At 40.4% G+C, this 27,336-nt stretch overlaps 2 protein-coding genes across 3 annotated transcripts in view; one reads left to right on the plus strand and one right to left on the minus strand.

Moving 5' to 3' along the window:
• Nucleotides 1-376: 376 nt before the first annotated feature.
• LOC125272381 (E3 SUMO-protein ligase ZBED1-like) overlaps nucleotides 377-27,336 on the minus strand; it is a 102,534-nt gene continuing 75,574 nt past the window's right edge. Inside the window, exons 1-3 of one of the 2 annotated variants that reach the window (XM_048197176.1) lie at nucleotides 2,473-3,614; nucleotides 1,007-1,626; nucleotides 377-913 (exon numbers count right to left, since the gene is read on the minus strand). In XM_048197176.1, the coding sequence (XP_048053133.1) occupies nucleotides 503-913; nucleotides 1,007-1,626; nucleotides 2,473-2,902 (1,461 nt within the window). In that variant the 5' untranslated portion in view covers nucleotides 2,903-3,614 and the 3' untranslated portion in view covers nucleotides 377-502. Of the gene's footprint in view, nucleotides 914-1,006; nucleotides 1,627-2,472; nucleotides 3,615-27,336 lie in introns of those variants that run through there. The other variant, XM_048197175.1, reaches the window with a different exon arrangement.
• Nucleotides 22,885-27,310, plus strand: LOC125272380. Its single transcript, XM_048197174.1, has one exon. It carries the CDS (start codon nucleotides 24,314-24,316, stop codon nucleotides 26,237-26,239), a length of 1,926 nt encoding a protein of 641 aa, XP_048053131.1. The 5' UTR covers nucleotides 22,885-24,313; the 3' UTR covers nucleotides 26,240-27,310.

The following is a 27,336-nucleotide window of genomic DNA, read 5'->3' on the forward strand; positions in this document are numbered from 1 at the left end:
ATGTCTGCCGAATTGCTGTCAATGTTTAACCCTCTGGAGTCTGAGGCTGATTTGGGGCCCTGGAGAAGTTTTGACATGCCCTGACATTTGTGCTTTTTTCAGTTGTTCATAATAGGGCTGTGCGATATGGACAAAAAAAACCTATCACGATTTCTTGATTTTTTTTTCGATTTCGATTTTATTCACGATTTTAACACAAACAGACATGCTTTACAGTTATAAATGCATTCTGTGTGAATTTGAAACATATTTCCAAAGGAAACCAATTAGAGCTTTATCAAAAAGTTAACACGTCTCTAGAACAGACAAATGGCCTAAATAAATAATTATATATATATATATATATATATATATATATATATATATATATATATATATATATATATATATATATATATATATATATATATATTAACGTGGGTAATCAAAACAACAACAAAACAACCCAGACTAAAGTCTCCAAAATAACTACAAATTAGAACAGTGGCAGAATCTAGCTGCTTTAAATGTTTAAAGGTTTTCTGCTAAGAAAACAAGCAAGCATGTCCACCATTTCTGGTTTCAAGCATGAACGTTGGCATGTCACCACATTCCCTCCAGTGCTAAACACCCTCTCAGATGGTGAGCTTGTAGCTGGAATGCACAGATATTTTTGAGCAAGCTTGCTCAATCTTGGGAAGTTAATTTGATGTAGTTTCCACCACTGAAGAGGATCTTCCGCACTGTCGATAGAGGGAGTAAGCAGGTAGCTGTTCATCTCAGAGGCAATGGCTTCTTCAAGCTGCAGAGATGCTGGCATGGCTGAGACAGTCTTAAAAAAGCTTCCCAGAGACTTCTTTGTTTTTTTTGCTGATGAAGGTAGGTCTGTGTCTACATTCTCTCTCCCTGTGGTGGTCTCAGAATTCACTGCATCCTATGCGAACAAACACAACAGAAAAATATTAAACCATAATTATACATATTGACCTGTGACATTACCAGTCAATTTACCCATACACCAACTCACCTTCTGTGATACTTCTTTCATATCAGACATCACCTTGGCCCTGATGTTTGGAAGTTTGTCTACAGCAATGTAATTTGTCTTGAATCTTGGATCTAGGAATGACGCCATATCCAGCAGTTCTTGGGTATCTTCATCATCATAATTTTTATTAAGGTACTCAACAATTTTGGATTTTATTGTGTTGGTCAGATCAGAATCCTCATCATTCACAGCCAGTATCTTTGTGCTGAACAGATGAAGAACTGGCTTCAGATATGACACGCTGACATAGTCCTCGCCAGACAGGGCATCTGTAAACTCCTGCAGGGGTCTCAGAGCCTTGCTCACAGATTCAAGGACATCTGTGTCCTGCCATTGTGGAACCAGGTGTCTTGTTTTGCGATCAGCTAAAAGGATATGAGACAGAGCCTTCTGTTGTTCCAAAACTCGTTCTATCATTCGTTGCCTTGAGCCCCACCTTGTTGGACACTCTGTTATGAGTGCATGCTTTGGAAGCTGAAGTTCTTCCTGGGCTTCAGTTAATGCCACCTTCTTCTTCCAACTATGAGAAAAATGCCCAACCAACTTTTTGCACAAACCTGAGGCTCTGGAAATGCGAGAGTCATCCTTCACTGCATTTTCTAAAAGAAATAAATAAGACAAAGTGCATTTAAATAAAAAGCATTATCATTTAAATTAAAAACATCTTATACTGTACCAAACCTTTAAATAAGAGAAAACTGTGAAGTTATACACAAAAAGGATTACATTTGAATATACAAAAACCAAATACATTTGAAATTGCTGTTAAAACTAACTTTTTGTTCTATTTATTACTAATAATGATTACAATACTGATTACATTACTAATGATGATTGCAATTCAGTGTTTCCCACAGACCTGCACTCTATTTGTTGCGGCATATATTAGCAAATTAATTCTCTACCAGCGGGAGGCGCTGTTGGGGTGGTAGAGATCGATTTTCCCTGGTAACGCTGTAAACAAAGCAGTGCAAAGCTCTCAAACGCTGACATCCCACATTTTCTGAACGCAGTCGGTTTCCTTCAGAAATATAGTGATATAAAAACACCCGCACCAGGTTTGATTTTGAAACGTGTAGTGCTCATGTTTATTCAATGAAGTCAAAGCCTTTACCAAAATCTATTTGTGGCGGTCAGTTTTGATATTGTGGCAGGCGCCACAAATAAAACAATATATGGGGAAACACTGCAATTATTTAGGGCTGTGTAGAATACAATAGTACCACATACTGTAGTAGTCTGAACATGGATCCTATTTCAATAACTTAATTACAATTTTACAAGCTATTACAATGACTAAAGATTTCTAAAAATATAAATTTTATGTGAATAAAATTTTTCACAAACGAAAACAAGCAGGATAAATTATCAGATGACTACTGATTTTCCATTAATACACTAAATTTTCATATTTTAAAGGAACCTGTATATGTAATGAAACTTACCGATTGCAAGATGCAGTCTATGTCCAAAGCATTGTAATCTTGTCCATTTGTTTAGAGTGACAGCCTTCACAATGTTCGATCCGTTGTCAGTGGTGATTGACACTTGCTGCTCCTCACAAAGTCCCCAGGAAGCCAGAGCATCTCTCAAACCCTGAGACAGATTCTCTCCAGTGTGGTCTTCAGGGAAATATGATGTTTGCAAGCATCGGCTTTTCATTTTGAAATCGTCATTAATAAAGTGCACCGTTAAACTTAAGTAAGGCTCCGATGTTCTGCTTGACCACATATCTGAAGTAGTTGCGTAGTATTTCACTTGTTTTAACTCTGATTCAACACTGGCCTTGCATTTGGAATACATCTCAGGGATGGCAACTCTTGAAAAATAACTTCGCGATGGCAGCTGATATCTCTTATCAAGGGTCTGTATCATTTTTTTGGAAGCCGTCTTTACTGACGATATTTGCGGGCACCATATCTTTGCATAAATAATACGTGACAGCGTCGGTTATTTCTTTATGCCTTTTTGAACTTCTGTCGTATGGTGTGCAGCTCGCAAATGCCTGCATTATCGATTTTTGTTCCGAATGAGTTTGGGATGTACTTTGGTTCGTGTCCAGGGATTTTTTTGCCATGCACTGGTCATACAACTCTTTGTGGCGCTGCCTCAGGTGTTGAAATAGATTTGTTGTGTTACCCTGTTTTGCCGCAATGACAGATTGACAGGTCTTGCAAATTACCTGGTTCTGTGATAAGTAATCTCTCCTGTATCCAAAGTAATCCCACACCACAGATGTTGATTTTGATTTTGTTGATTTCTTATCCTGTCCTGAACTCATCTTCCCTGTTTCTGTTGAATATCTGTCGTTATGCCCGGTCTTGTCTGTTCTGTTCTCACGCTCAATTTAGGCGCGCTGCATTCTGATTGGTTCGGAGGTTGGGGCCGGGAGCGCGGAAAAAATCGTGCTATGAAGCGATTTAGAAATCGCGCATGCTCAAATCGCGATTTTATTACGATTTCGATTAATCGCACAGCCCTAGTTCATAAACATATTAATGGAAAAAGTGTCATTACACTGTATTCAGCACGAACTTGGCTACCATATTATGTGAGCAACATGTATGTACATGTTTGTTTTTTTTGAAGGAATAATGTTTATGCATGGTTATTGAAAAAAACAAAAAAAAACTTAAGTCACTGAAATAAGGCCAAAAAAAATAATATTATATATGCGTTCACAAGACTTCTGGGTATTGGAGATTGTAGACTAGAGTTTTTGCTTCAAAATGATGTAAAAATTATCCTGCCTACTCGTTTATATAAAACAATATATTAATTTAAATTTTGTAAGACACTTTTTTTGTCAAGAAACACAGTATGCGTGGAGGCATGAATCTTCATGAATAATGCTGTGATTCACCCCTAAAAAGACAAAAGATCCGCATAATGACCTGTAATGACCTGCATATTAATGAGCTGGATATTTGACTTACATGATTTAAAACCTGACATTTAAACATTTTAGACAAGTCTCATTATTGTGTCATTAGTATTCACTAAGTTACACTTCATTTTCTGAAAACTATCAGATTGGACTTCGTTCAGAGGGAGACGAGAGATTTTGTTTTTACTCTGAGTGTACACAAATAAAAGAAGATATTCTATAGTTTCAATTGATATATTACTTATGTCTCTATGACAAAAAATGTCGGAGTACTTTAAGTCTGTTTTGCTGCAATGTGAAAAAAAATCCTGCAAAACGCGCCGGCGCGTTTCCCGACTCCAGAGTTAAGAATAGGGCTGGGCGATATATCGCATGCGATTCTCACGCGCATTTCGTCAGTAAAGCCGGTTCCCTGATTACCGCTAAATCGCCATCACCTGCTTTCAAATGAAGCGCCATTTAACAGACAGAGCCGTAGTTCACTGATAAGCCACGCAAATATCGCGTTCATTATCGAAGGCGATTCATCTGCGATATGAACGTGATATTGCGTGGCTTATCAGTGAACTACGGCTCTGTCTGTTAAATGGCGCTCCGTTTGAAAGCAGGTTATTAAGCCTCTGTCTATATATATATATATATATATATATATATATATATATATTTATACAACAGTTCTGTCTGGTTCTCGAATCTGATGATAACAGTACTCCTACCTTTTCACCGTTTGTATCACTCCGCTTGAAGTGACCGTCATGGCGACCGAGCAAAGTAGTATTTTGCTAATACTACTTGTACGACGAACTGTAGTTTTAATAGTTTTTTAGACGAGAATGTAGTCGTTTAGACCTGAAATATGGGACTCATATTTAATAACTGCGCCTATTTTACAATTTATTTTGACTTTTTCGGAGTTGCAAGCTTTTTTTTTTTTTTTCTTTGTTTGACTGAACTGTACAATTGTGTATTTGTTGTTCAATAAATATTTTATATAAATGTGTCCATTAGTGCGTAATACGGATTGAGTGAAAGTTACATTAATACGCCATTAGATTGTAACACTCAGCCTATACAGGGAGTGCAGAATTATTAGGCAAGTTGATTTTTTTATCATATTTTTTTTCCAAGTACATTTTACCAATTCCAATCCACATCAATCATAATAACTACTATTAATATTGTTTTTAATCATTTATAAGTGATACATAATTGTTCATGAAGGCTGGAAATGAAAAATGCCTTATATTCAGGTGTGCAGAATTATTAGGCAGGTTTTCTTTTACAGGCAAAATGAGCCAAAAAAGAGATTTAACTCAGACTGAAAAGTCAAAAATTATTAAATACTCATGAGAAGGACGCAATACTAATGCAATACTAGAAATTGCAAAGTTAAAGCATGACCAATGGACAGCAAAATGCTCATTGGGTCAGCGGGGTCATACAAAAACAGGTGGAAAAGAAAAGACGCATGTTAACTGCAAAAGATTGAAGAATTAAGGTGAAGAATTAAGTGTGAAACCATCAGGAACCCTTTAGTCTCCAGCGCCACCATTTTCCAGAACTGCAACCTACCTGGAGTCTCCAGAAGTGTGAGGTATCAGGATCTCAGAGACTTAGGCTAGCTAAAGAATCCTAAAAAATGACCTGCTCTTAATAAAAATCACAAGCTGAAGTGTTAGAAAATACATTAAGACTGGGTTTTTATAGGCCTTATAGACAGACAGATTGAGAGTGACTCTTGAAGGACCAGCACCACATCCTCTTGTACCACCATTTGAAGAATTTATCTTCCAGAATCTGGCAGTAAGATGTGGGAGTTCACTTTTAGTCCATCTCTTATCCTGAAATGTCCGTCTTTCAGATATGGACTAAAAATGATCTTCTAAAACTTACTGTCAGATTTTGGAAGATGAATTCTTCAAACGGTGGTACAAGAGGATGTGGTGCTGGTCCTTCAAGAGTCACTCTCAAGCCGTCTGTCTATAAGGCCTATAAAAACCCAGTCTTCATGTATTTTCTAACACTTCAGCTTGTGATTTTTATTAAGAGCGGGTCATTTTTTAGGATTCTTTAGCTAGCCTAAGTCTCTGAGATCCTGACACCTCACACTTCTGGAGACTCCAGGTAGGTTGCAGTTCTGGAAAATGGTGGCGCTGGAGACTAAAGGGTTCCTGATGGTTTCACACTTAATTCTTCACCTTAATTCTTAATTCTTTTGCAGTTAACATGCGTCTTTTCTTTTCCACCTGTTTTTGTATGACCCCGCTGACCCAATGAGCGTTTTGCTGTCCATTGGTCATGCTTTAACTTTGCAATTTCTAGTATTGCATTAGTATTGCGTCCTTCTCATGAGTATTTAATCATTTTTGACTTTTCAGTCTGAGTTAAATCTCTTTTTTGGCTCATTTGGCCTGTAAAAGAAAACCTGCCTAATAATTCTGCACACCTGAATAATAGGCGTTTTTCATTTCCAGCCTTCATGAACTATTATGTATCACTTATAAATGATTAAAAACAATATTAATGGTAGTTATTAAGATTGATGTGGATTGGAATTGGTAAAATGTACTTGGAAAAAAAATATGATCAGAAAATCAACTTGCCTAATAATTCTGCACTCCCTGTATAAGGCAGTTTACACAACGTCAACTGGTTCTTAATCCCTTTCTCTTAAACGTGTTTGAGAAAAATACTCCACAAAATAAACAGAATAAATGTCAAACCAAAGTGTATTATACAAGAAACGACAATATATCACAACCCCTACAATAAATACAATATATATTATATATATATATATATATATATATATATATATACACAAAGATGTATGTGTGTTGGAATAGTCTGTTTCAGTCCAATGTACAGTATGAGTGTATGTGTGTGGGTGCGTTGAATCGGCCTCACCGGAAAGGCTTTTAGTCCGGGAGCTCGATGTGCGTTGTCCTGTACAGGATCCGATGAACGGTGAAATAAATCCAACGGGTATTATTTCCACAATGGGATTACCAGTCACAGACGACGACAACGTAGTGTAGAGCGATCGATCGCTTAATCCACCATACAATGCATGAGAGCGTCCTCTCTCGAACACCGGCAAACTGGCTATTTTTATCGGAAGTGACAATCAGCTGTCTGACTCCCTGACGTCACGGGGATTCCCTGGATCTTCCCGACAGAAGTCTCGTGTGAGTAAAACGGGAACACAACCACATTTCCGGGCAATTCAACACAGGGGAAAACCATAGACAGTAAAAGAAAGGGAAAACATATATACAAAACAGCTGTACTTATATTATTAATTAGGATAATTCACAGCAGTATAAATATTCCCCTATTATGTGGCCGCGCTACAAGATGGCGGCAACACTTTACAGGTGAATGAGTCAGTCAGTCACAAGAGACTTTTAAATTGAATGGAACTTTTGCAAAGGAGGTTGTTTTAGCGCTGTGGTGTTATGGAAAATTCCCATAGCTGTAAAAAAGGACAAATACAAGATCGCTTTCCTCAGCGGACATTCAAACGGACTTTTATAATGAATATAATATTATGGACATCAACTTGAAGAATGAATGTAATACAATATATCAGACACAGGTAATAGCCTACTCTCTCAGACAATCTCTCTCTTTCTCTCAATACTGTACAAAATTCAATGAGTTTCAATTAAGCGACTCAACGTTCCTTCGTTACTAGTTCTAAAGTGACGTTTTAGAATTAGCAACGGAGGCTTGGTCCGACTGTCAACTTGAGATTTGAATCCGTGGTGGAAGGAAGTAGTGCTGCACAAAAGAGGGTTTTAAAGACACTTCGTTGTTTTTATTTGTTTACACACTCGTGCCGTCGAACTGTTGTATAAACGCAATATCACACTCGTAGCTCATATCCGTGCGATATGTATGACCTTATGACTAAAGGGTTCCTGATGGTTTCACACTTGATTCTTCACATTAATTCTTAATTGTTTTGCAGTTAACATGTGTCTTTTCTTCTCCACCATTTTTTTTTGTCTGACCCTGCTGACCCAATGAGCATTTTGCTGTCCAAGAGCATTTAATAATCTTTGAATTTTCAGTCTAAATTTAATCTCTTTTTTGGCTCATTTTATCTGTAAATAAAAACCAAATAAAACCTGCCTAATAATTATGCACACCTGAATATAAGGTGTTTTTCACTTTCAGCCTTCCTTAATTATATATAATTTATAAATGATTAAATACAAACATAATAGTAGTAATTAAGATTGATGTGGTTTGGAATTGGTAAAATGTGCTTGGGGAAAATTTAAAAAAAAAAAAAAAAAAAATCTGAAAATCAACTTGCCTAATAATTCTGCACATGGTGTATAATGCTATGGACCGGCATCATAAACCTGTTTCATGCCCGGTGTCTATGATGATTTCAGTGCTAAGTTTTGTGAAGATCTGACAAATGGCCGAGGAGGAGTTTGATAAAGTATTTTTTTTAACAAATTAGAATGCTGGATAAAGCTTTTAGATAATCATGTAAACTAGGGATTGTCCCGAGGCGATCTCAAGGATTGTTAACTGGGCTGATTAAAAGTAGGAAATTGCATAAAGGCTAGCAATAGCAAGTTAGCTTTGAAAGCATAAAATCCCACCCTCCCTTCAGAGCATTTCCAAAGCCAAGCCTCCTCCAAAAAAACATGACCGCACACAGCAGACTCTGCAAAGCATCATGAGAGATGGCATTAACTGCTCATTGCGTTCTAAAGTGCCAGCAGGCGGTGAAGCCATCAGAAGCATTAGAGCGGTCATCTTATGATTCCTTACCGATAGAGGGCATCATTGACTTACAGCCAAAAACATTGACCAAAAATCACCCGACGCCGGCGTGACCACCGCGTTTTTTTTCTAACCAGTGTGAAAGAGACTCAAAATACTCTGTAAATGTTGCACATACAATTAAGAGCTATACACCATTTTAATCTGTGGAATATCTTCTTTTATTTGTGTACACAGAGTAAAAACAAAATGTTGAGCTTTTTGTAAAATAAAGAAAACATGATGTGTGATCTCTCGTCTCCCTCTGAACGAAGTCCAATCTGATAGTTCTCAGAAAATGAACTGTAACTTAGTGAATACTAGTCACAAAAAAATTAGACTTATGTCTAAAAAAACGTTGAAATGTCAGGTTTTAAATCGTGTAAGTCAAATCGAAAACAAAAATTCTGTGTTTATGTAATCTGTATGAAAAGAGAGCCATGTCAGAAGTCTGTGATTCAGCTCATTATCCGCTAATGCGGCCACGCCCACTAAGCGAGCGCTATTCAGAGGCAAATACTGAGGCAATGCATGCATTCATCGTCTCAATCGTGTATTTATTGTCTTGAAAAGTGTTTATCTGGATGATATAGCGATCTCTGGCCTCTGTTAGTTCCTGGAGAGTCACATGGTTCTTCTTTAGATTAATTTGTGGACTAAAGGTGTACAGAGCGCCCTCCGGCTGCAAGTATGAATTGAAAACAGTATCCAGCGCTCATAGTGATGACAATAAATATTGAATAAATATTACTCCTGTGTATAGAAAATTGACAAACATATGAGAATCCATCAATATTTCTCAAAATGCGCATGCTTTTAAGCTAAAAGGCTATATGAAATGCCATAGAGGTAACATAATTGTTCAGACACTTTGCATCACAGAATACATTATATTTTAAAGTATATAATAGAATACCATTATTTTAAATTGTAATAATATTTCACAGTGTTGCTGTTTTTTTCTGTATGTTTGATATACACCATGAGCTTGAGACATGATCAATGTTTTTTCACAGCCTACCTGACTGAAAGAGTTCATTATTATGCAAGTCTTTTCAGGTCATTATTATGCGATTCTTTTGTCTTCTCAGGTGAGAATCACCCATTATTCATGATGATTCACGCCTCCACGCATACTGTGTTTCTTGACAAAAAGTGTTTTACAAAATTTAAATCTCTTTATTGTTTTATATGAAGGAGTAGGCAGAATAATTTTTACATCATTCTGAAGCAAAAACTGTAGTCTACAACCTCCAGTACCCAGAAGTCTTGTGAACACAGATTTAATATATAATGTTGGCTTTATTTCAGTGACTTAAGTTTTTTGTTTTTTCAATAACCACACATAAACGTTATTCCTTCAAAAACACAAACATGTACATACATGTTCCTCACATATTATTGTAGCCTAGTTTGTGCTGAATACAGTGTAATGACACTTTTGTCATTTATATGTTTATGAACAACTGAAAAAAGCATAAATGTCAGGGCATGTCAAAACTTCTCCAGGGCCCCAAAAATCCTCAGACCCCAGAGGGTTAAGTACTTACGTGTAGTGATTTTACTTTCGCCCATCCAAGGACGCAAAGTAAAATAGGGATTGGTACTCATGTCACCGTGCGGCCGTGGCGGGTCAGGAGCCGTGGGCAGCCCTGGCGGTTCCCGAGCCCTACCCACATGTGTGACGCCCACATGTTCCCCACCCACGAGCTTGGGTGGCTCGGAGACAGAAATCGCTGGAGATTTGGGCTGCTTAGTGGCCGCCTTTGGCCGTTTGGGCCTAGCGGTAGACTCTTTGGCTGGCTTGGGGTTTTGGCCAGGCAGGACACCAGGGGAATACCCACTGGAAGGGTAGGTGGAGGAAACTGGCGGTTGGCGAACTGGCCAGGCTGCTTGTATTTCTGTGGGGACTGGACGAGGAATACACGACTCTTCTTGAACCTCTTCAATTACAAACTCAGAACAATTCAGAAAGAGAATCAGATTATTTGTCTCGACTAGGGAAAAAAAAAAAACATTCACTAAAACGAATCGTGCCCTCGTCCAGACCCGCCAGAAAAGCGTTTAACGGGGCATCTGGCCAGTTCACCAAGCAAGCAAGCTCAGTAAATTCCTCCACATACCTCTTCAGCGGGCGACCGTCCTGCCGTAACCCACACAGACGAGTCTCTGCTGAGGCTTGCTTTTTGTTGAGAGACGCGGGAGAACCAGGAAACAGGAATAATCCCATCTTTTAAACAATGAAGTTCTTCGGTATTGGTCGGTTATTCTGTTAGAGTCGTGTGTAGTAGAAAGGCACAGACACAGACTTCAAATGTAAAACAGGGTTTAATCACCAACAGAAGAGATACACACAACATATGATAAACAATATAACCGACAGGGAGTGCAAGGAGTGAGTCCAACTTAAAGGGAGTGCTAATGACAATACACAGGTGCAGGGAATCCAGGGAAGGCGGGAAGGCTGATGAGGGAAGTGAGTTCAGGTGTGCAAACGAGGAGGATCATGGAACTTGAGTCCGGGAAGGCATGGTTGTAACACTTGAACACAAAGCTCTGCGGGATGCTGATCTCCTGGATTACCAAAGGGTCCTAAAATCTGGAACACGCAGATGAGGCCCTGGCGTAGGTGCAGAAGGTCCTTAATCTGGAACACGCAGACAAAGGTACCTTGGAATGAAGATTTGCTCTCCTGAGCTTAACTTTGTTGCAGATGTTGTTACTGTCTCGCTGGACGGAAACTCTGAACGTAGTGTTTGTTAATGTCTCTTTCCTCACAGGCTTGAGGCTTAGAACGTGGTTGTCTCTGTTAATGTCTCACTCCTTACAGAGTTGAGACCAAGAACTGTGTATCTGTTATGTCTCATCCGATGGGAGACTCAGAACTGGGTTGTATCTGTTAGAATCTCACCTTTGCAAGCTGGGACGGTCTATCTGTTATGTCTTCCCCCTTTGAAGGGCAGACTCAGAACGGTATATTTGTTAATGCCTATCCCCGTACAGGACAGACTCAGAACAAGGAGTGTCTGTTGAAAGGGTACCTGAGGAGGAGATTGCAATTTGGCGCTTCTCCATTCGAGTGCTATGATTAGGTGCTGGTATCAGAGGGGACACACACAGTGTGGCCCACACTGGTGTCAAAAGTATTCACATTCATTACTCAAGTAGAAGTATAGATACTAGGGTTTAAAAATAGTTCTGTAGAAGTTGAAGTATCAACTCAAGCTTTTTACTCAAGTAAAAGTGTAAAAGTACTAAAAGTAGGTTTTAAAACTACTTAAAGTATAAAAGTAAAAGTAGTGTAGGGGGAAAAAATGCCATTAAGGACAAAAGCTTAGGCCACACCACAGAGGCCTATTGTGCACTACCCCACCTCCTCAAAAAACATTTTTCTAAAGGCCATAATGACTATAATGTTATATTAAAATCTTAATGTTGAAAAATTTGGGATGCACTAGGCTACCCGTTTCAGCCGCATATATGCCCATTGAAAATGAACGCATTTTAGTACAAATACATTTAAGCACCATATATGTGTACTACTGAGCATTAACGTGTTTCGTGGAGTGGAAGATATGACTAGTTGCCTATAAGTAGGCCTATTGTAATTGTGCAAAAAGTCTAACTTCAGAGGCATGTCATCAATGACCTTTATTGGAATGTAAATGTACATCCAAGCTTAACTGCAGGAATCTGTGAGGGCAACGGACAAGAAAAATGCGGGTAGTTTTGGTGTACCCAGGGCAGGCTTAGTAACAATCAGGGCTTGACATCAACACCCGCCAACCCACCAAATGCTGGGAGTTTTCAGCTGTTTCAGTTCACAACGCCCTGACAAACGCCAACAAACTCGTCTGTTGGAGTTTGTTGGATAGGTGTGATAACCCTGTTGGCGTTGGTCAGAGTCTGTTTTTACCAGACTGAACATGTTTAATCAGCGTTTGTTTGGTCGTCTGAGCATCAAACAAATGGCAACAAACTCTGATGTAATCTGACCTGGCCACGAACTGTTGCCATGATGATGAGGCAAGTCCACTGCAAAGACAGCTGTTTGATTGCGCCCGTGCCTCACACACACACACACACACACACACACACACACACACACACACACACACACACAAAGAACTGGAAACGTGACATTGCAGCTTGTTCATTATAAAAAATAAAATAGTTTAAAAAAACAATAGTCCGTAGTGCAATCCGTGCCATTCAGCAAGAGCACTGCTCCACTTCACCGAAAGAGAGAGAGGTATAACACCATGAGAGCAATGCAGGTTTAGCTTCAGTTTCGTTTTAAATTAATTTGTTTTGGCTTGTTTAGCTATGGTTGTATATGACTATGGGTCACATAAATAAAAAGGGTCGCGCTTACAAAAAAAAAAAAAAAAAAAAACGGTGTATACACTAATTTATTCAAATGTCTCTCTACCGAACTACCTAGCTTAATTTGCGGAGGACGAAGAGAAATCACCCATTTGATAGCCTAAATGAGCCAGTAGTGGAGAAATAATAACTTAAAAGAAATAATCTTTTTTGAGTAACGACCCCCAACACTGTCCACCTTGCTGAAGTGTGACGTGATTTGTGTCATGTGCAGGTGCGATGGATCGCATACAAACCATTTGGGTGTCAGAATGGTATATGTTTATACTTCTCATCCAACCACAATCAAATTCACTCTATCCGGATGGCGCGATTTATCTGGGTAGTTGTTTTTTTGTTTTGTTTGTTTTTGTTTCAAGCCGGAATGAAAACAAGCCGAAAGGACATAGTAGGAGTAACGAGGCTATTTTTAAAATGTAAGGAGTAGAAAGTACAGATAATTGAGTGAAAATGTAAGGAGTAGAAGTAAAAAGTCGGCTGAAAAATAATTACTCCAGTAAAGTATAGATACCCAAAATTTCTACTCGAGTAAGGTAACAAAGTATTTGTACTTTGTTACTTGACACCTCTGGTGGCCCACCCTTCTTTACCCTGTGGAACTCATTTGCATAAAGCACAAAGTTGGAAGTCTTTACAGTGTCTTTAAAGTTTACCAATGCATTTCTCACTTTCCAAACCACCACCAGAATACCTTTGGCAATGTTCTAAACAAATAGAGACTAAACATGATGGAAAAAGATTGAACTGTCATGCATTCATTCAATTGTACATTAACAGCTGAATTTGTGTCTGATGTTGCATTACAAATAGCTGTCACTGAGAATACTTATTTCTGTGAATGAGTATGAAATCGATGTGTAGTTTGCATCAGTTCTAAGGTTTTCACACATAGTTTTGTATGGATTTGGATGGATCTTTGTGATCTCTCTTTGCTTCACCCATTGCTGCTGAGGTCTCAAGGAATTTTTATGGCAGTCTCTGGCCAACCTTAGGAAGAAGTCTCTAGATGGGTGAAGGGCAGAAACTGCATGTGGACCAATGAGAAGTCCTGTCCTTCCCAGGCTTAGTACAAGAGGTCTTCTTGCCCTCTGAGAGGTATCTGGATGTTGTCCTTACATCTTTATCTGATGGCGTTGGACAGTTTGTTTGTGTTAGTCCACCAAGATCCAATCAAAGTGTAGCAAAACTTTGTCCACTGTTACAGACAGAGAGGTGCCCGGCCATAAACTGGGCCCTGGAATGTGCTGTTCCCTACATCCCCCCAATTGGCTTGATCAAGGACCTGAAGTTGTTGATCTAGGCAATGCACTGTAAAGGAACACTGGGAACAAAACACACACACACACACACACACACACACACACACACACACACACACACACCTCACCTCCTCCGTCTGATCAATGGCATTGGAAAAAATTTGGCTCAATATGTTCTACATAGAGTTTAATTAGCTAAATCAAATGTCTGTTAGAATAATTTCTAAACAGGTTAGAAGCATTCTAGAGAAGGTACCTATGTGTGGATGAAAATCTCTAAAGAGTATTACGAGTGAGAGTAAACAAACATAATAATAATAATAATAAAAAAATATATATGTTTTAGCAGATTTAGCAGGAAACCAGTTCTTTAAATGTCTGGATTGACATCATTTGGTATGGCACTTTTCAAGCTGTAAACTAAGTGCACCTGCTTTGTTTAAATAGTTCCTTGCATTGCCTGATTACAAGAATCCTCAACTAGTTCCCCTGGTACCACAAATTACAACTGTATCTATTGTCACCTTATCAGGAGCAAAGCTCACAAGTAGAAATTGCACTAATATACAGACTAATTAATGGGAGTAGTCATGTTGTATGACATCCATTATCTTGGCTACCCTAGATGGTGCAGCTCAAGGGGATGTATGTTGACCAGCCAAGTCAAGTCAAGTCACCTTTATTTATATAGTGCTTTTTACAATGCAGATTGTGTCAAAGCAGCTTTACATTGATAACTGGTACATAAATTTTAGCTGCACAGCAGCTCTTAAAGAATAGTGTCAATGCAGGCAGATCAGAAGCACTGTTGAATAAATGTCAAGAATACTGTTGAATATCAAATGCCAAGTCAAATGTCAAGTGTCCCCAACTAAGCAAGCCAAAGGCGACAGCGGCAAGGAACCCAAACTCCATCAGGTGACATCAGGTGGCAAACAAGTGGCAAATAGGTGTTAAAATGGAGAAAAAAAACCTTGGGAGAAACCAGGCTTAGTCTGGGGGGATTTTCTTTATGGGAATTTCACAGGAGGCTTTGACCCCCCTTTCCTGACATCCAAAGGGATTGTCATGGGGATGCAAAATCAACCTTGTGGTTTATAAAAATTGAAAAGTCTGAAGCAAAACTAAAGTGGAAAGTAATGAATCCTTCTTAGGCTGAAGTTGAGGTCTAAAAGTTACAGGGACTTGATGTCTGCCCCCAAGCTTGGTTGAGCACGGAGTAGCAGCTTCACATCAACTGCCTCGAAATTATGGCAGTCTCTCGGGCCCTCAGAACCTTCTTACCAGACCAGATTGGGCACCATGTCCTTGTCTGATCGGACAACATGGCAGTAGTGTCCTACTTGAACCACCAGGGTGGTCTCAGGTCGAGGCCCCTGTACAAACTGTCCAGACGCCTCCTCCTATGGGCACAATGCAACGTGCGCTCGTTGATTTGGCCCAGGGTCCTGAACACCATTTCTGAGGCCAGAGCCCCTTTCTACCAGACGCCTCTACACCTTCAAGTGGTCTGTCTTCTCTAGATTTCATGCGGCTTTCCACTGGTGCGGTCTTTTCTGCAGGAGCTGTTGGATGCAAGTCACTCCCCATCCACACTCAAGGTCTATGTGGCAGCCATAGCAGCCTTTCACACTCCTGTGGCTTCACAATAAGCCAAAGCTTGGCTATGTGCTGAAGGTGCTCTCCACTCGTTTCAGAGCACAACTCATATCACCCTCAACTCTTCATACTTCGGAAGACGAGCAGGACCTCCATTACTCTGCCCAGTTAAGGCCTTAAGAGTATATGTTGAATGCTCTGTGGGCATTTAATGCCCCATTGGAGTGAGAGCCCACTCGACCAGAGGCATGGCCTCTTCCTGGGCTTGATCAAGTGGTGTGTCTATTGACGACATTTGTGTGGCGGCAGGCTGGTCCTCTCCATCCACCTTTGCCAGATTCTACAGTCTGGATGCCCCTGTGTTACAGAAGCAGGGTCTCTCCATTAGCACGTATTGCCCACTATGTGCTCAACCCTCTGTTGCCTCTATGGCTCCGGCTTTGTCTCGAGCCCCAGTTCTGGGGCCAAGGCTGCCCCCTATGCGTTCAGGGCCCTTATTTAAGTCTCTCAAGCTAAGGTTGTTCTGCCTTAGCACGGCGTTGTTGGACTGGTTCCCCATAGTGCCTTCGACGCAATACGAGTGAATTATATCGAAAGGGAACGATACTTGCGTTGTAACACTGTCACATAAAATACATGTTTTACCGCTCTATTTATTACAATGATTTTATGTATGATAGAGTTTTAATTGGTTTACATGATTTTTTTATAGTCCATTTTATTCCTCTTAACTATTTAATGTGTGTATGTCTTTAAATGAGTCTGGGTCTGCCTGTCAGGTGACTGATCACATGACAGGAATAAGGAAGTAAGCCAGTATAAAGGAGGCAGCATGACAAACAATCAACCCCCATTACAAACGTGATCACCTGCGAGCTGGACTGTGGAGTTTAATTTTATGGACTTACCTTTCCAGCAAACTACATCACTTTTCCATTGGATTATCACTTTCAGGACTTTGTATATATACCGGTGCACACTTTCACATTGGGACTTTATCAGCATGTTACTAGGACTCTTAAGGACTGTTTTAGGGTATGCTGCAAATGGATTCCCTGCTTTTAAACGGCCTAAGTTTTTCTAGTTTTATTGTGTTGTTTTAGGTTCCATGTGGAAATTGTAAATACACTTTATTTATTCATTTCTGTTGTCTGTCTCATCTTTTTAAACACCCCAAAAGCTCACACAGTATAATCTGACCCCAGTTTTAATTAATGTAAAATCGACCTATTGGGCCGATCGTTACAACGTAACCTTGGTTCCCAGAGATAACGGGAACGAGTATTGCGTAGAAGGCTGTGCTAGCAGACTCCATAACTAGGGAATCGTCACTTTAGTCGATTAAAACCTGAATTATGGCGAAGCAGGCTGCTTATATAGGCAGATGCTACACTTTTAGCGGGCACCGCGCCCACCGCAGAGGGAAGGGCACCCATTGGTTTATTCACTTACGCTGCATAGCCATAGGTTCATGCAGTTACAACTAGCCAGCCAAGTTAGTTAAATTTTAGAGCTTCAAAATCTGAGAAAAAGGAGTTTCCTCAAATAGCGTCTTTGACGCAATACTCGTTCTCGTTATCTCAGGGAACCGAGGTTACGTAAGTAACTGAGTATTGTTAATTTTCGTAAGGGTGTTAATCAGTCAAATTAATTTAAAAATGTAAATTTAACAGTATGAAATGTGATCAGTAAGAGAAACACTGTTAAAGAGAAGAGCAATGGACTGTGACAGGTTAGTTAGGAAATAAATTATTCAGAATCTACATTTGAAAGGGAAATATATTTATAGGAACATTTCAGAACATATGAAATGTAAACATCCTCAGTTTGAAATGCATAGGCCTACTACACACGAATGTACTGCCACGTATTATTTTAAAAGAAGGACCTTTATCCTGCCATATTGGTCTCACTCTAATCTGAGGAATTTTTGGTGAAGTCAGACCAACTGTCTCAGAGGAGTTTGAAAAAGTAACGTTAGGTTTTCAAAAAAAAAAAAAAAAAAAAAAAATTCAAACAGGCAGACAGCAATTTCAAATGACTTTGGCACAGATTGTCCATCATTTTGAAAGACAGGGTTGCAAAAATTCTGTCATAATTATTACCCATCATTTTAATTTTCATATTTGAATGATAAGACTTTTAATAGCTTATGTTTTCCTTTATTGTTTTTTGGTTTTGTTTCGACTACAAGGTGGCACTATTCCGAAACTTTCTCAGTACTTTCAGGGCATGGTGTTGACGACCCATACAGAGTTTTGTTACAATACGCTGATGTGTTTTTAAAATACAGCATTTTCTGACAATTTGAAATGGCTGACACCCAAAATGGCCAATATGGGAAAATCGTGTATCATGTGACTCTGTATGGTGCAATGAATCAAAATGGGCTGCCATAGATTCAAGAGGGGAGGAGGAGAAAGAGGAGGAGGATGGAGAAGGAGATAAAGGGCACTTCTCAAACAGTAGGCTACGCCCTAGTAAGGCTGCATATCTCAGCTGCCATGTCATTAAGCGCTGTTGAAGGCCGTCTCAATCTGAAGGATCCTTGTAAGGCTGCCTTTGTTTCACGTCCTTCATTCAGCTCATTGGGGCTGGGAATGTGTGATGTGTGCCATGCACACTTACACCGTCTCATTCTAGCGTTTAATGCAGAGAAGGATTTAGCCTACAAGCCTCTGAAGGACTGGATTAGGAAGGACACAGCCTCACTGGATGCAGCCATCCTTTTGAGAAGCACCCAAGGAGGAGAAGCAGGAGAAAGAGAAGAAAGAAAAGAACACTGCTAATAGATACAATAGGTGCTTATGCAACTTCAGTGCTTGTCCCATAATAATAATAATAATAATAATAATAATAATAATAATAATAATAACAACAACAACAACAACAACAACAACAACAACAACAACAACAACAACAACAACGGCAAGCAGCAATTATGGGGCCAAGCACAAAAAAGGCACAACAAGCCAGCCAACATGGCTGTGAGCATCAGACCAACTGCAACAGTGAACAATTAAAGAACTATTAAGATAATTTTATGCAAAATACAGTTTTACAGACATAAATACAGTTAATAATAAAGATTTACTGGTTTATCACTTTAAACAATAGGTGGCGCTGTGACCAAATGTATGCGGTATAGTCAGAGTGAGGTGACAATGACACTCGTAAAGTTGTGTCAATATGTGAGAGCATTGCAGAGATACAGACTCAACAGTCATTGTGGCATCAAGCCTCTAATTCATTGCTGTTGTATACGAAAGCGGTTTTGTCTAGCAACACGAAATCCATAGCTTTATGCTGGCCTGGTCTGAAGATGATATAATTCGATTTTGGTGAAAATTGGACCAAAGGGGTAGGAGGTCATTGAAAAAGTATGATTTTAAAGAAAATCAAAGTGGTGGAGAGGAAGTAGGGCTGCACGATATATCGCATGAGATTGTCACGTGTATTTCGTCAGTAAAGCCGGTTCCCTGATTACCGCTAAATCGCCATCACCTGCTTTCAAATGGAGCGGCATTTAATAGAGCCATAGTTCACTGATAAGCTATGCAATATCGCGTTCATTATCGAAGGCGATTCATCTGCGATATGAACGCGATATTGTGTGGCTTGTCAGTGAACTACGGCTCTGTCTATTAAATGCCGCTCCATTTGAAAGCAGGTGATGGTGATTTAGCAGTAATCAGGGAACCGGCTTTACTGACGAAATGCGCGTGACAATCCCATGCGATATATCGTGCAGCCCTATGAGGAAGTTTTGCTGACTTTGGCAAAATTGGCATCAATGTTCTCAGCATGACCCATGGAATCTATTAAGACCAGTATCATTACAATATTGTAGGGCACCGCTCGACAGAACTTACAAATGGCTTCATCAGCCAGAGGCATGATTGAACAAAGCTTCATTTGGTCCAAAAGATCCATTTCCTGAAGTGATGACGTGACTTCTTTTAACAAAGGACTCTGTCTAAAGGACTTATTAGCTCATCAGCAATAAACTAATCAGAACCCATCACGTGGATCTGATCACATTAAATCTATTGATTCTCTCACAAAACCCTCTTGTATTAGCGGACGGAACAGGAAAACACCCATCAACGGATTTGAAGACGAATCTGTCCTATCAATACCTCCCTTGTATTGAGCAATCCATCCTGACCCGGTCACTCGTGACTCCGGTCAAAGTTTAAACTATGCTTGAAAACTGTGCAATGAACTTCGAATGGACCATCATTAAGAAATCATTTTAAACTATATACAGAATAATACATGCCATGATGTAATTACTAACATGTCTATTCAATGTATTCAATATGTGGGTTTTCTTCAAATGCATTATTGTAATCATTGTTTTAATTAGGTCAGTCTCGTAATATGTGTGTGTAAGAAGTGTGTCATGTTTGAGCTCTAAATACAGAGTTTATAATTCTCTGTAATTCTGTGTGAATGAAACATTGAAATTCAGTATCAGGAAAATATTAAGAAACTTTATAAAGTTGTTAATCAAACAGGAGAATGTTCTGCAGATATCACGCGGTGTGATCAATGGACAATAGACGAGGCGTGTCTAATCTCCGTAGCAACGTCTCATTGGAGGATCGCATCTGAAGGATGGACCCAAATTGCTCCTTTAAAACTATGCTTTCCCAATAGCCAGTTGTCAAAAGATATGTAAAAGATACGTCAAAGAATCGATACGCTGAAGAAGGGTTGAAGAACCCATCTAACTGCCGTGGCTGATTTCCATCTGACAGTCGCTGACTATCTTCATCCACGAGCCGCAACAGCCGTCACATCCCGAACCCTGAAACACTCCGTTAAACCTTTTGACCAAAGTCTCCAAAGAAGAGAGCCGCTCCAGCCAGACTCTCAGAACAGCGCGTTTCACCAGCCAATAACCTTCTTCAAAGCTTCCGCGCAGCCCAACGAAGGGCTTTCCCAAGAAGACGTCACCTGAAAGACAGCCAATCCAGAACGGGATTCCGCTGTACACGAGTCACGGAACAACCCGATTACCTCAGCGGTCACAGCAAACGCAGGTACAAGCAAACTTCTCTCTCTCTTGCTGGGAACTGGTGAAACTCCTTTAAACCTAAAGAATCAAGCCAAAGCTCTGCTTTTGTGATTTTCCTCAGGTTATGAGTTAAGTTAGCACTGAACTTGGGACTTTTCATAACTCATCAACTCCGCGAATGTGTGTACATGTATGTATGTGTGTGTGTGTGTGTGTTTAGCCTTAGTTTTCTGTAATCATTAGAAGTAGTCAATAAATCTTGTTTTGATTTTTCACATATACGAGTTTCTTGTGCTGTGTATCAAATTACTGCCTTAAACTTAAAAGATCCTAAAAGTTACCTCTTGCTTATAATATAATAATTACAATAATAACAATAATCATAATAAAATATTGTTACTGTTGGCCGCAGAAGAATATTTTGTCCAGAATTGGTAAAATACTCTAACCTCAATTTTCGCTGGACGAATAATTGATGAAGTGTTAAATATTAATTCTGAATCATTTACAGTGAATCATTTACAGTTGATTCAATTCTTATTCCCTGTAACAATTAAATTGAGCTAATAAATAGGCTAAGTCCTTACATAATGGTGGAGAAAAATTCGTGCAGTTTAATCTAATTTGTACACAAAACAAGTAACTTGTGTGATTGTATCTTTTCTTGATCCGGAAGATAGATTAGAAACAGAAACGAGGCTTTTTGATTGTCATAACAATGATTGCACATAAGGCGCTGTGGATGAATGAAATCTGAACTCGAGTTGTTTGTCTGTACGTTTTGTTGTTGTTGTTGTTGTTAAAACTGCAGTAAATGAATCTAAGATTGTCTGCCAAGACAAAAGGAAAGTCGCCTGAGAGCGCACCAGGACAGAGTAAGCGTGTTCCTTGCTTTTGGTTCCTTTAAGGCCTTAGCTATAGTGGATAATATTGCGTGTTCCAATGTTATTTCAACTAAGCTAAAATCCCTGCATGGTCACATTAGAGAGTAGCTACCTAATGTGCCGCCTATATCCGCTCATTCGTGAGATGAGATATTAATACTCTAAACACTATACGTGTCTGAGTTTGATTTGAATGGGATTATTTTGAAAATTCTTGATCAAGTATTGTTGCAGTAAATCCTGCATGTTGTTGCGTGTCCAGAAACTGACACGAACGATTCAGATCGCCGAGATCTCAGTAATGTTACTATTATTAATTGCAGAAAAATCTGTGGATTAATGTGCCTCACTCTAACGTGTGGGGGTTGTTCAGCTCGGAAACATGAGAAGCTGAATGGTTCATTGTCATTGAGAACTGCGCCGTCAGTTCAATGATTAATGTGATTTTGTATGTTCGTTATCTGTGTGCAAAGAGTATAGAACAAGCGTACTCTTTTGTTGTGCGTCACGGTCACCACAACAGTGACAGCTGTAACCCGGAAGCCCTAAGAAACCTTTCCCGGGGTAACCTTTAAGTGCGCATGCGCAGTCTGCCAGCGCCATATTCAACTGTGTGTAAACAAAGCTTAGCACAAGCTGAGCTAGCTAAATCTAGCACGGTTGCATTACAGTCTATGTAAAGCTAGTAGCATTGCTAAAGGGCTAGTGGCTAGCATAGCATTTTGTGGTCTGAATGCAATGTTGCAATGTTGGAATGACTTCTTTCTTACTGAACTTTAATTCACTCTAGTGCTTTCACCTCCCTCTCTGTCTAACTTACACATCTTATCTTTTCTCATCTCCTCCCATTTGAGAGAACGTGACAAATGTTAAATTTAATAAACCTGGTTTTTAATATCATTTGTTTGAGAGTTCTCTCTCCTAAATTTACTCTTGTCAGTTAAACACTGTTTTGTTTTAGTAGCAATCGTCCTAATTACTTTTAATGACATTTTATGTTATTTGTAATTGCTCTTATTGAATTTAATGACATCTGGGAATATGAATTTTTGATTGGAAACTTTAATTCGATTTCAATTTTAATTGAAAATCAAGTTCATAATCAATTTCAGTTTAGCTTTCATATGGTATGGATATTTGTGGATTAATTTAATGGTAGTTGCTTACAAACATCTGGCAATTTTAATCATTAACTAATCATTATTGCTTTGAAATTTTAATTTCATTAGTCATTAATTAGGATTTGGGCTTCCCTAATTCAGATGATACTTGATTGATTAATTTGATTATAATTGCTCTCAATGTTTAATGCTGAACCCATTACAATTTTAATTCACAACTTCCAAATTTGAATTCAAAATTTCATTTAAAATAAAGTTTAGTCTCAGACTTTCACTCCCTTAGTCTTTGATTTAATTCATTTATTTAAGGAACATTTTTGGGGTCCTCCTCAATACTTGGGTCAGTTGACTTCTCCTGCTAGCGCAGTAAGCCAACCCCCTAGGCGTAGCGACTCCCTAGCGCCACCACTCTGTCAACCCTGTAATTTTTCCAAATTTTGGGAGCAAAACTTCACTCTCTTTCTTCTTCTCTCTCTCTCTCTCTCTCTCTCTCTCTCTCTCTCTCTCTCTCTCTCTCTCTCTCTCTCTCAGCTGTCCTCTTCTGGTTTGACTACTGCTGCTGGTTTTTGGATTTGTACCTGTGAAAGTCATAAAAGCAGAGTGTTTGAGAAATATTTAACAAATATTTGGGAAACGGAACACTTCTTTTAAAATAGTATGACACTCACTTTACCTTCCCTCCTCATCCTGTTATCCTACCCAGCCTAGGCTCGAGCAGGTCGACAAGGAGACTGGTAGGCGTCCATAAACCCTGAGCACGCGTCTAGAAGCGCTTTAAGTGGTGCATGGTTGTCAATCCTACTAGCTGAGAAACCAATACTGTCATTGTTATTGTTTTTCTTTCGCCCCGAAGGGAATTTTAATAACAATCACAGTCCTGGTACTTTGAAATCCTTTTCAAAACCCCTGTCTAGAACCATCCTTCTAAAATTAAATTTTACAAAACTCATTCTGCAAACAGTGTTAAAGACAAAACTTCATTTTATAGGGAAACTGGAAGCACCCCATTATTATTCTGCTTTTTGCTAAATGCTATTCTGTTTGTTTCGTGCTCTTCTTTTCTTCTGCTGTTCTCTAGCTGTGCTATCTGTGTGTGCTTACTGATTCTTTTCGCAGAGACTCCGAGTTAGAAGCACATCCACGAGAGGACCACAGTTGAGAACCAGTCTTACCTGCACATTTACACACTCATTACTCATTCCCATTAACTCACAGTTGACATTGCACACTTACACCTTTGATTTGCCCTGCTTGTTTGTTTTGTTTTGTTTTTGTTTTGTTTTGTTCTTTCCTTCAAGGTCTGTGTCAGTTTCGGGTTTAGATCTCCCTCGCGGTGCCAAACATGTCTCGCACAACAGACCCTGCTGGACACTGGAAGGATCTGGAGACCTGGCTAAGTGTTGTAACAGACAGCCTCCTACCTAAGGCCGCTGAAACACTAAAGCATCAGACACAGGACCAGCTGGATGACAACATAGCAAGCCTCATGAAACAGGACCCAAGCCAGAGCTACAGTCACAAAGAACTAGCCAAGATCACCGGCTCCTTAAGCCACACACTCATCGCCACCCTCAAACTGAGCGACAGGCAAGCCGCCCATCGCCAGCAGGAGCTGACACATGCACAACGACGCATCGAACAGCTGGAGCTGGAGGCTCAGGAACGACGAGAAGGGCCTGATGAAGTGGAACAAGGCGCAAAAGAGGAGATCAACAGGCTAAAAGAGACCCTAGCAGCTACTACGCAAGAAATGGAACGAGGCAGAGCAGACTACGCTGACCTCTCCGACAAGCTACAGTACGCAGAACAGCTACTGGAAAAAGCAAAGGCTGACTTCAGAGACAAGAACAGCCGAATTAAAGCTCTCGAAACTCACCTGAATGAGTCAAGAAATGAGGTCAGCCGCCTAAAACAACAGCTTGACTACATCAAAGAAGAGTCTGACAGTATTAAAGAGGAACTCAAGCATGCATATGAATTGCGCTGTGAGCCGTCAAGAACACGTCGGACACCGACTTCACCTTTGCCAAGCAGGACCGGCTCCCCTGTTCCTGGACTGGCACATGATCAGAAGGGGGCAGTGCCAAAACAGTCACCTGCTCCCTCCGAAGAATCCTACCTCCCCACTAAGCTAAAAGAACGTGCTCCAGCCAGCCACAGATCATCTCATGGCTTGGACCTCAGAGACCTTGACAAGCTTGCTAGAAACATTGGCAAATTCACTCCAAATGTGCCAGGTAGTCCAAATGTTCAGAGTTATCTGCAAGATATTGACTTCCATCTGGAAATGAGACCCAATGTCACTGACAAAGATAGACTTTATTTGCTCAGAGCCACATCCAGCTCTGAAGTGCGCAGCTTCCTGGACCGGCAGCCTGCCCACACAAAGACTGATTACCACCTGCTCCGAGAAGCTCTCATCAGAGAGTTTGCCGACCCTGAGTCAGAACGAGGACTAGTGGCTGCCCTGGAAACAAAACAAGGTCGTCACGAAACTCCTCAAGTCTTCTATAGCCGACTAAGGCTAGCATACTTCGGGTCTCGCAACGAACAGAGCATGGAGGAGGAATTGAACTTCAAAACTCTCTTCCTGAGAAACCTCCATCCTGGGGTGAGCCACCATCTTGGCGTCCTTGCCTGTCCACGCACAATGAGTGCTCAACAGTTAAGAGACTTGGCGCACAAAGCCTACTGTAAACAGAAGATGGCCTTAGAAAAGGGCACCAAAACCACCACAGTTCTTGACTTCAACACACAGAGTCAAGGGCTGGCCCTAGAGGGCACCCAGCGTCAAGACCTTGCCAAGCCGACACCCAAAGAGTGGAATGCATCTTCGTCCAACAGAGAGTGGGACTCCCACACTGGTACTCGACCTAAACAGAGAGACAACCGCTGGGATGGACCACGTGGACGACAACGCTCACCTGGACGTCACTGGGAAAATTCATGGAACCAATCAAGACCTCATGAGAGTCATTGGGAGAAAACCTGGAATCAGCCAAGCTCATTTGGAAACCCCAGAGGAAAAGGCTCATGGGAATCCAAGGGAAAACGACAAACACACCCTGGAGCAACCAGCCCAAGGAATCGACGAAAAAACTCACAAAGATTCCAAGCTGACAGAGCTCAAAATGAATCCATACCAGAACAAAAGACTTCACCTTGTTTCGACTCTCAAGAGCTGATGAAAATGATGATGAAAGAGTTCTTCCAACGAAAGGAGGACGACCGGAAGTGGGAAGAGAAAGCGAAACCAGATTCATCCTGACTAGCGGCCGGACGAGATGGCAGCGACCACCTGACTCAACATACCCCAGAGAACAGCACCTCATCTCTCTCTCAGAGAACCACAAGCACCATAACTTCAAACGGACAAGAAGTCCCACCTGAACATCCTGCAAAACAGTCAGAAACTGATCCAACACCTGATGGGTCAGATCACAGCAGCATCCAACAAACACCTGCTGTGGAAACCACTCCAGTTCCTGAAAGTGCTGTCTTGGTCGTCTGCCACTCCTCCGAAGAAAACGAAATAAATGCTGACATCCTACCTCTCTCATCCCAAACTCCAGTCCCACAACTCCTAGGTGATCTCATTGAGAAAGGTATCGCAAGAAAGTTTTACCTCTCCATTATCATCGAACAACACATCAAGGTCGAAGCCCTCCTCGACACTGGAGCTGACATCACCCTAATGTCAACAGAACTCCTTGAAGAAGTCCAAAACAGAACAAAGAGGTCTAACGGAACCTTCAAACTTCAAAGGTGTGAGCTGAACCTCCAAGCATATTCCCACACAGGCCTACAACTAAAACATGTGGCCCCAATTCACCTAACAGTGGGACCAATGAACCTTGTTCACCCAGTATACGTCTCACCACTCAACACATATCCTCTCCTCATTGGGAAAGACCTGCTTAACCGCTTTGAACCCTTAATAGACTTCAAACACCTGAAGATATGGACACAAGTCCGTGAGCCTCTGCCCCTCCAGTCAGTAAACCTGAACGAATTGCAGTGTCAAGCCACAGACACCGCCCCCCATCCACTGACTGACGATGCAAGTTCAAAGTCAAGAGCAAGTTCCACGTCAAGCAACAAGAACCAAGACCCATTCCTCTGCTCACTGCAAGCGTCAGACTCAGGTTCCCTCCGAATCATGACTGCCATAAATGTCCAAGACACATCAGTGCCTGATGCAGCATTAGCCCTGTGGGCTGAAAACTCAGCTATCAGCCTGAAGCTCTTCAGAACATTGAAGCAGACAAATCAGAGCATACCACACGTCTCGAAGCATAGCCGCTTCCCTCTCAATCCATGGTCAACAACCATGGCTACCTCCAAGATGTCTGTGCTGCAGACATA

The sequence above is a fragment of the Megalobrama amblycephala genome, linkage group LG7 (genome assembly GCF_018812025.1).
Source record: "Megalobrama amblycephala isolate DHTTF-2021 linkage group LG7, ASM1881202v1, whole genome shotgun sequence".
NCBI lineage: Eukaryota > Metazoa > Chordata > Actinopteri > Cypriniformes > Xenocyprididae > Megalobrama > Megalobrama amblycephala.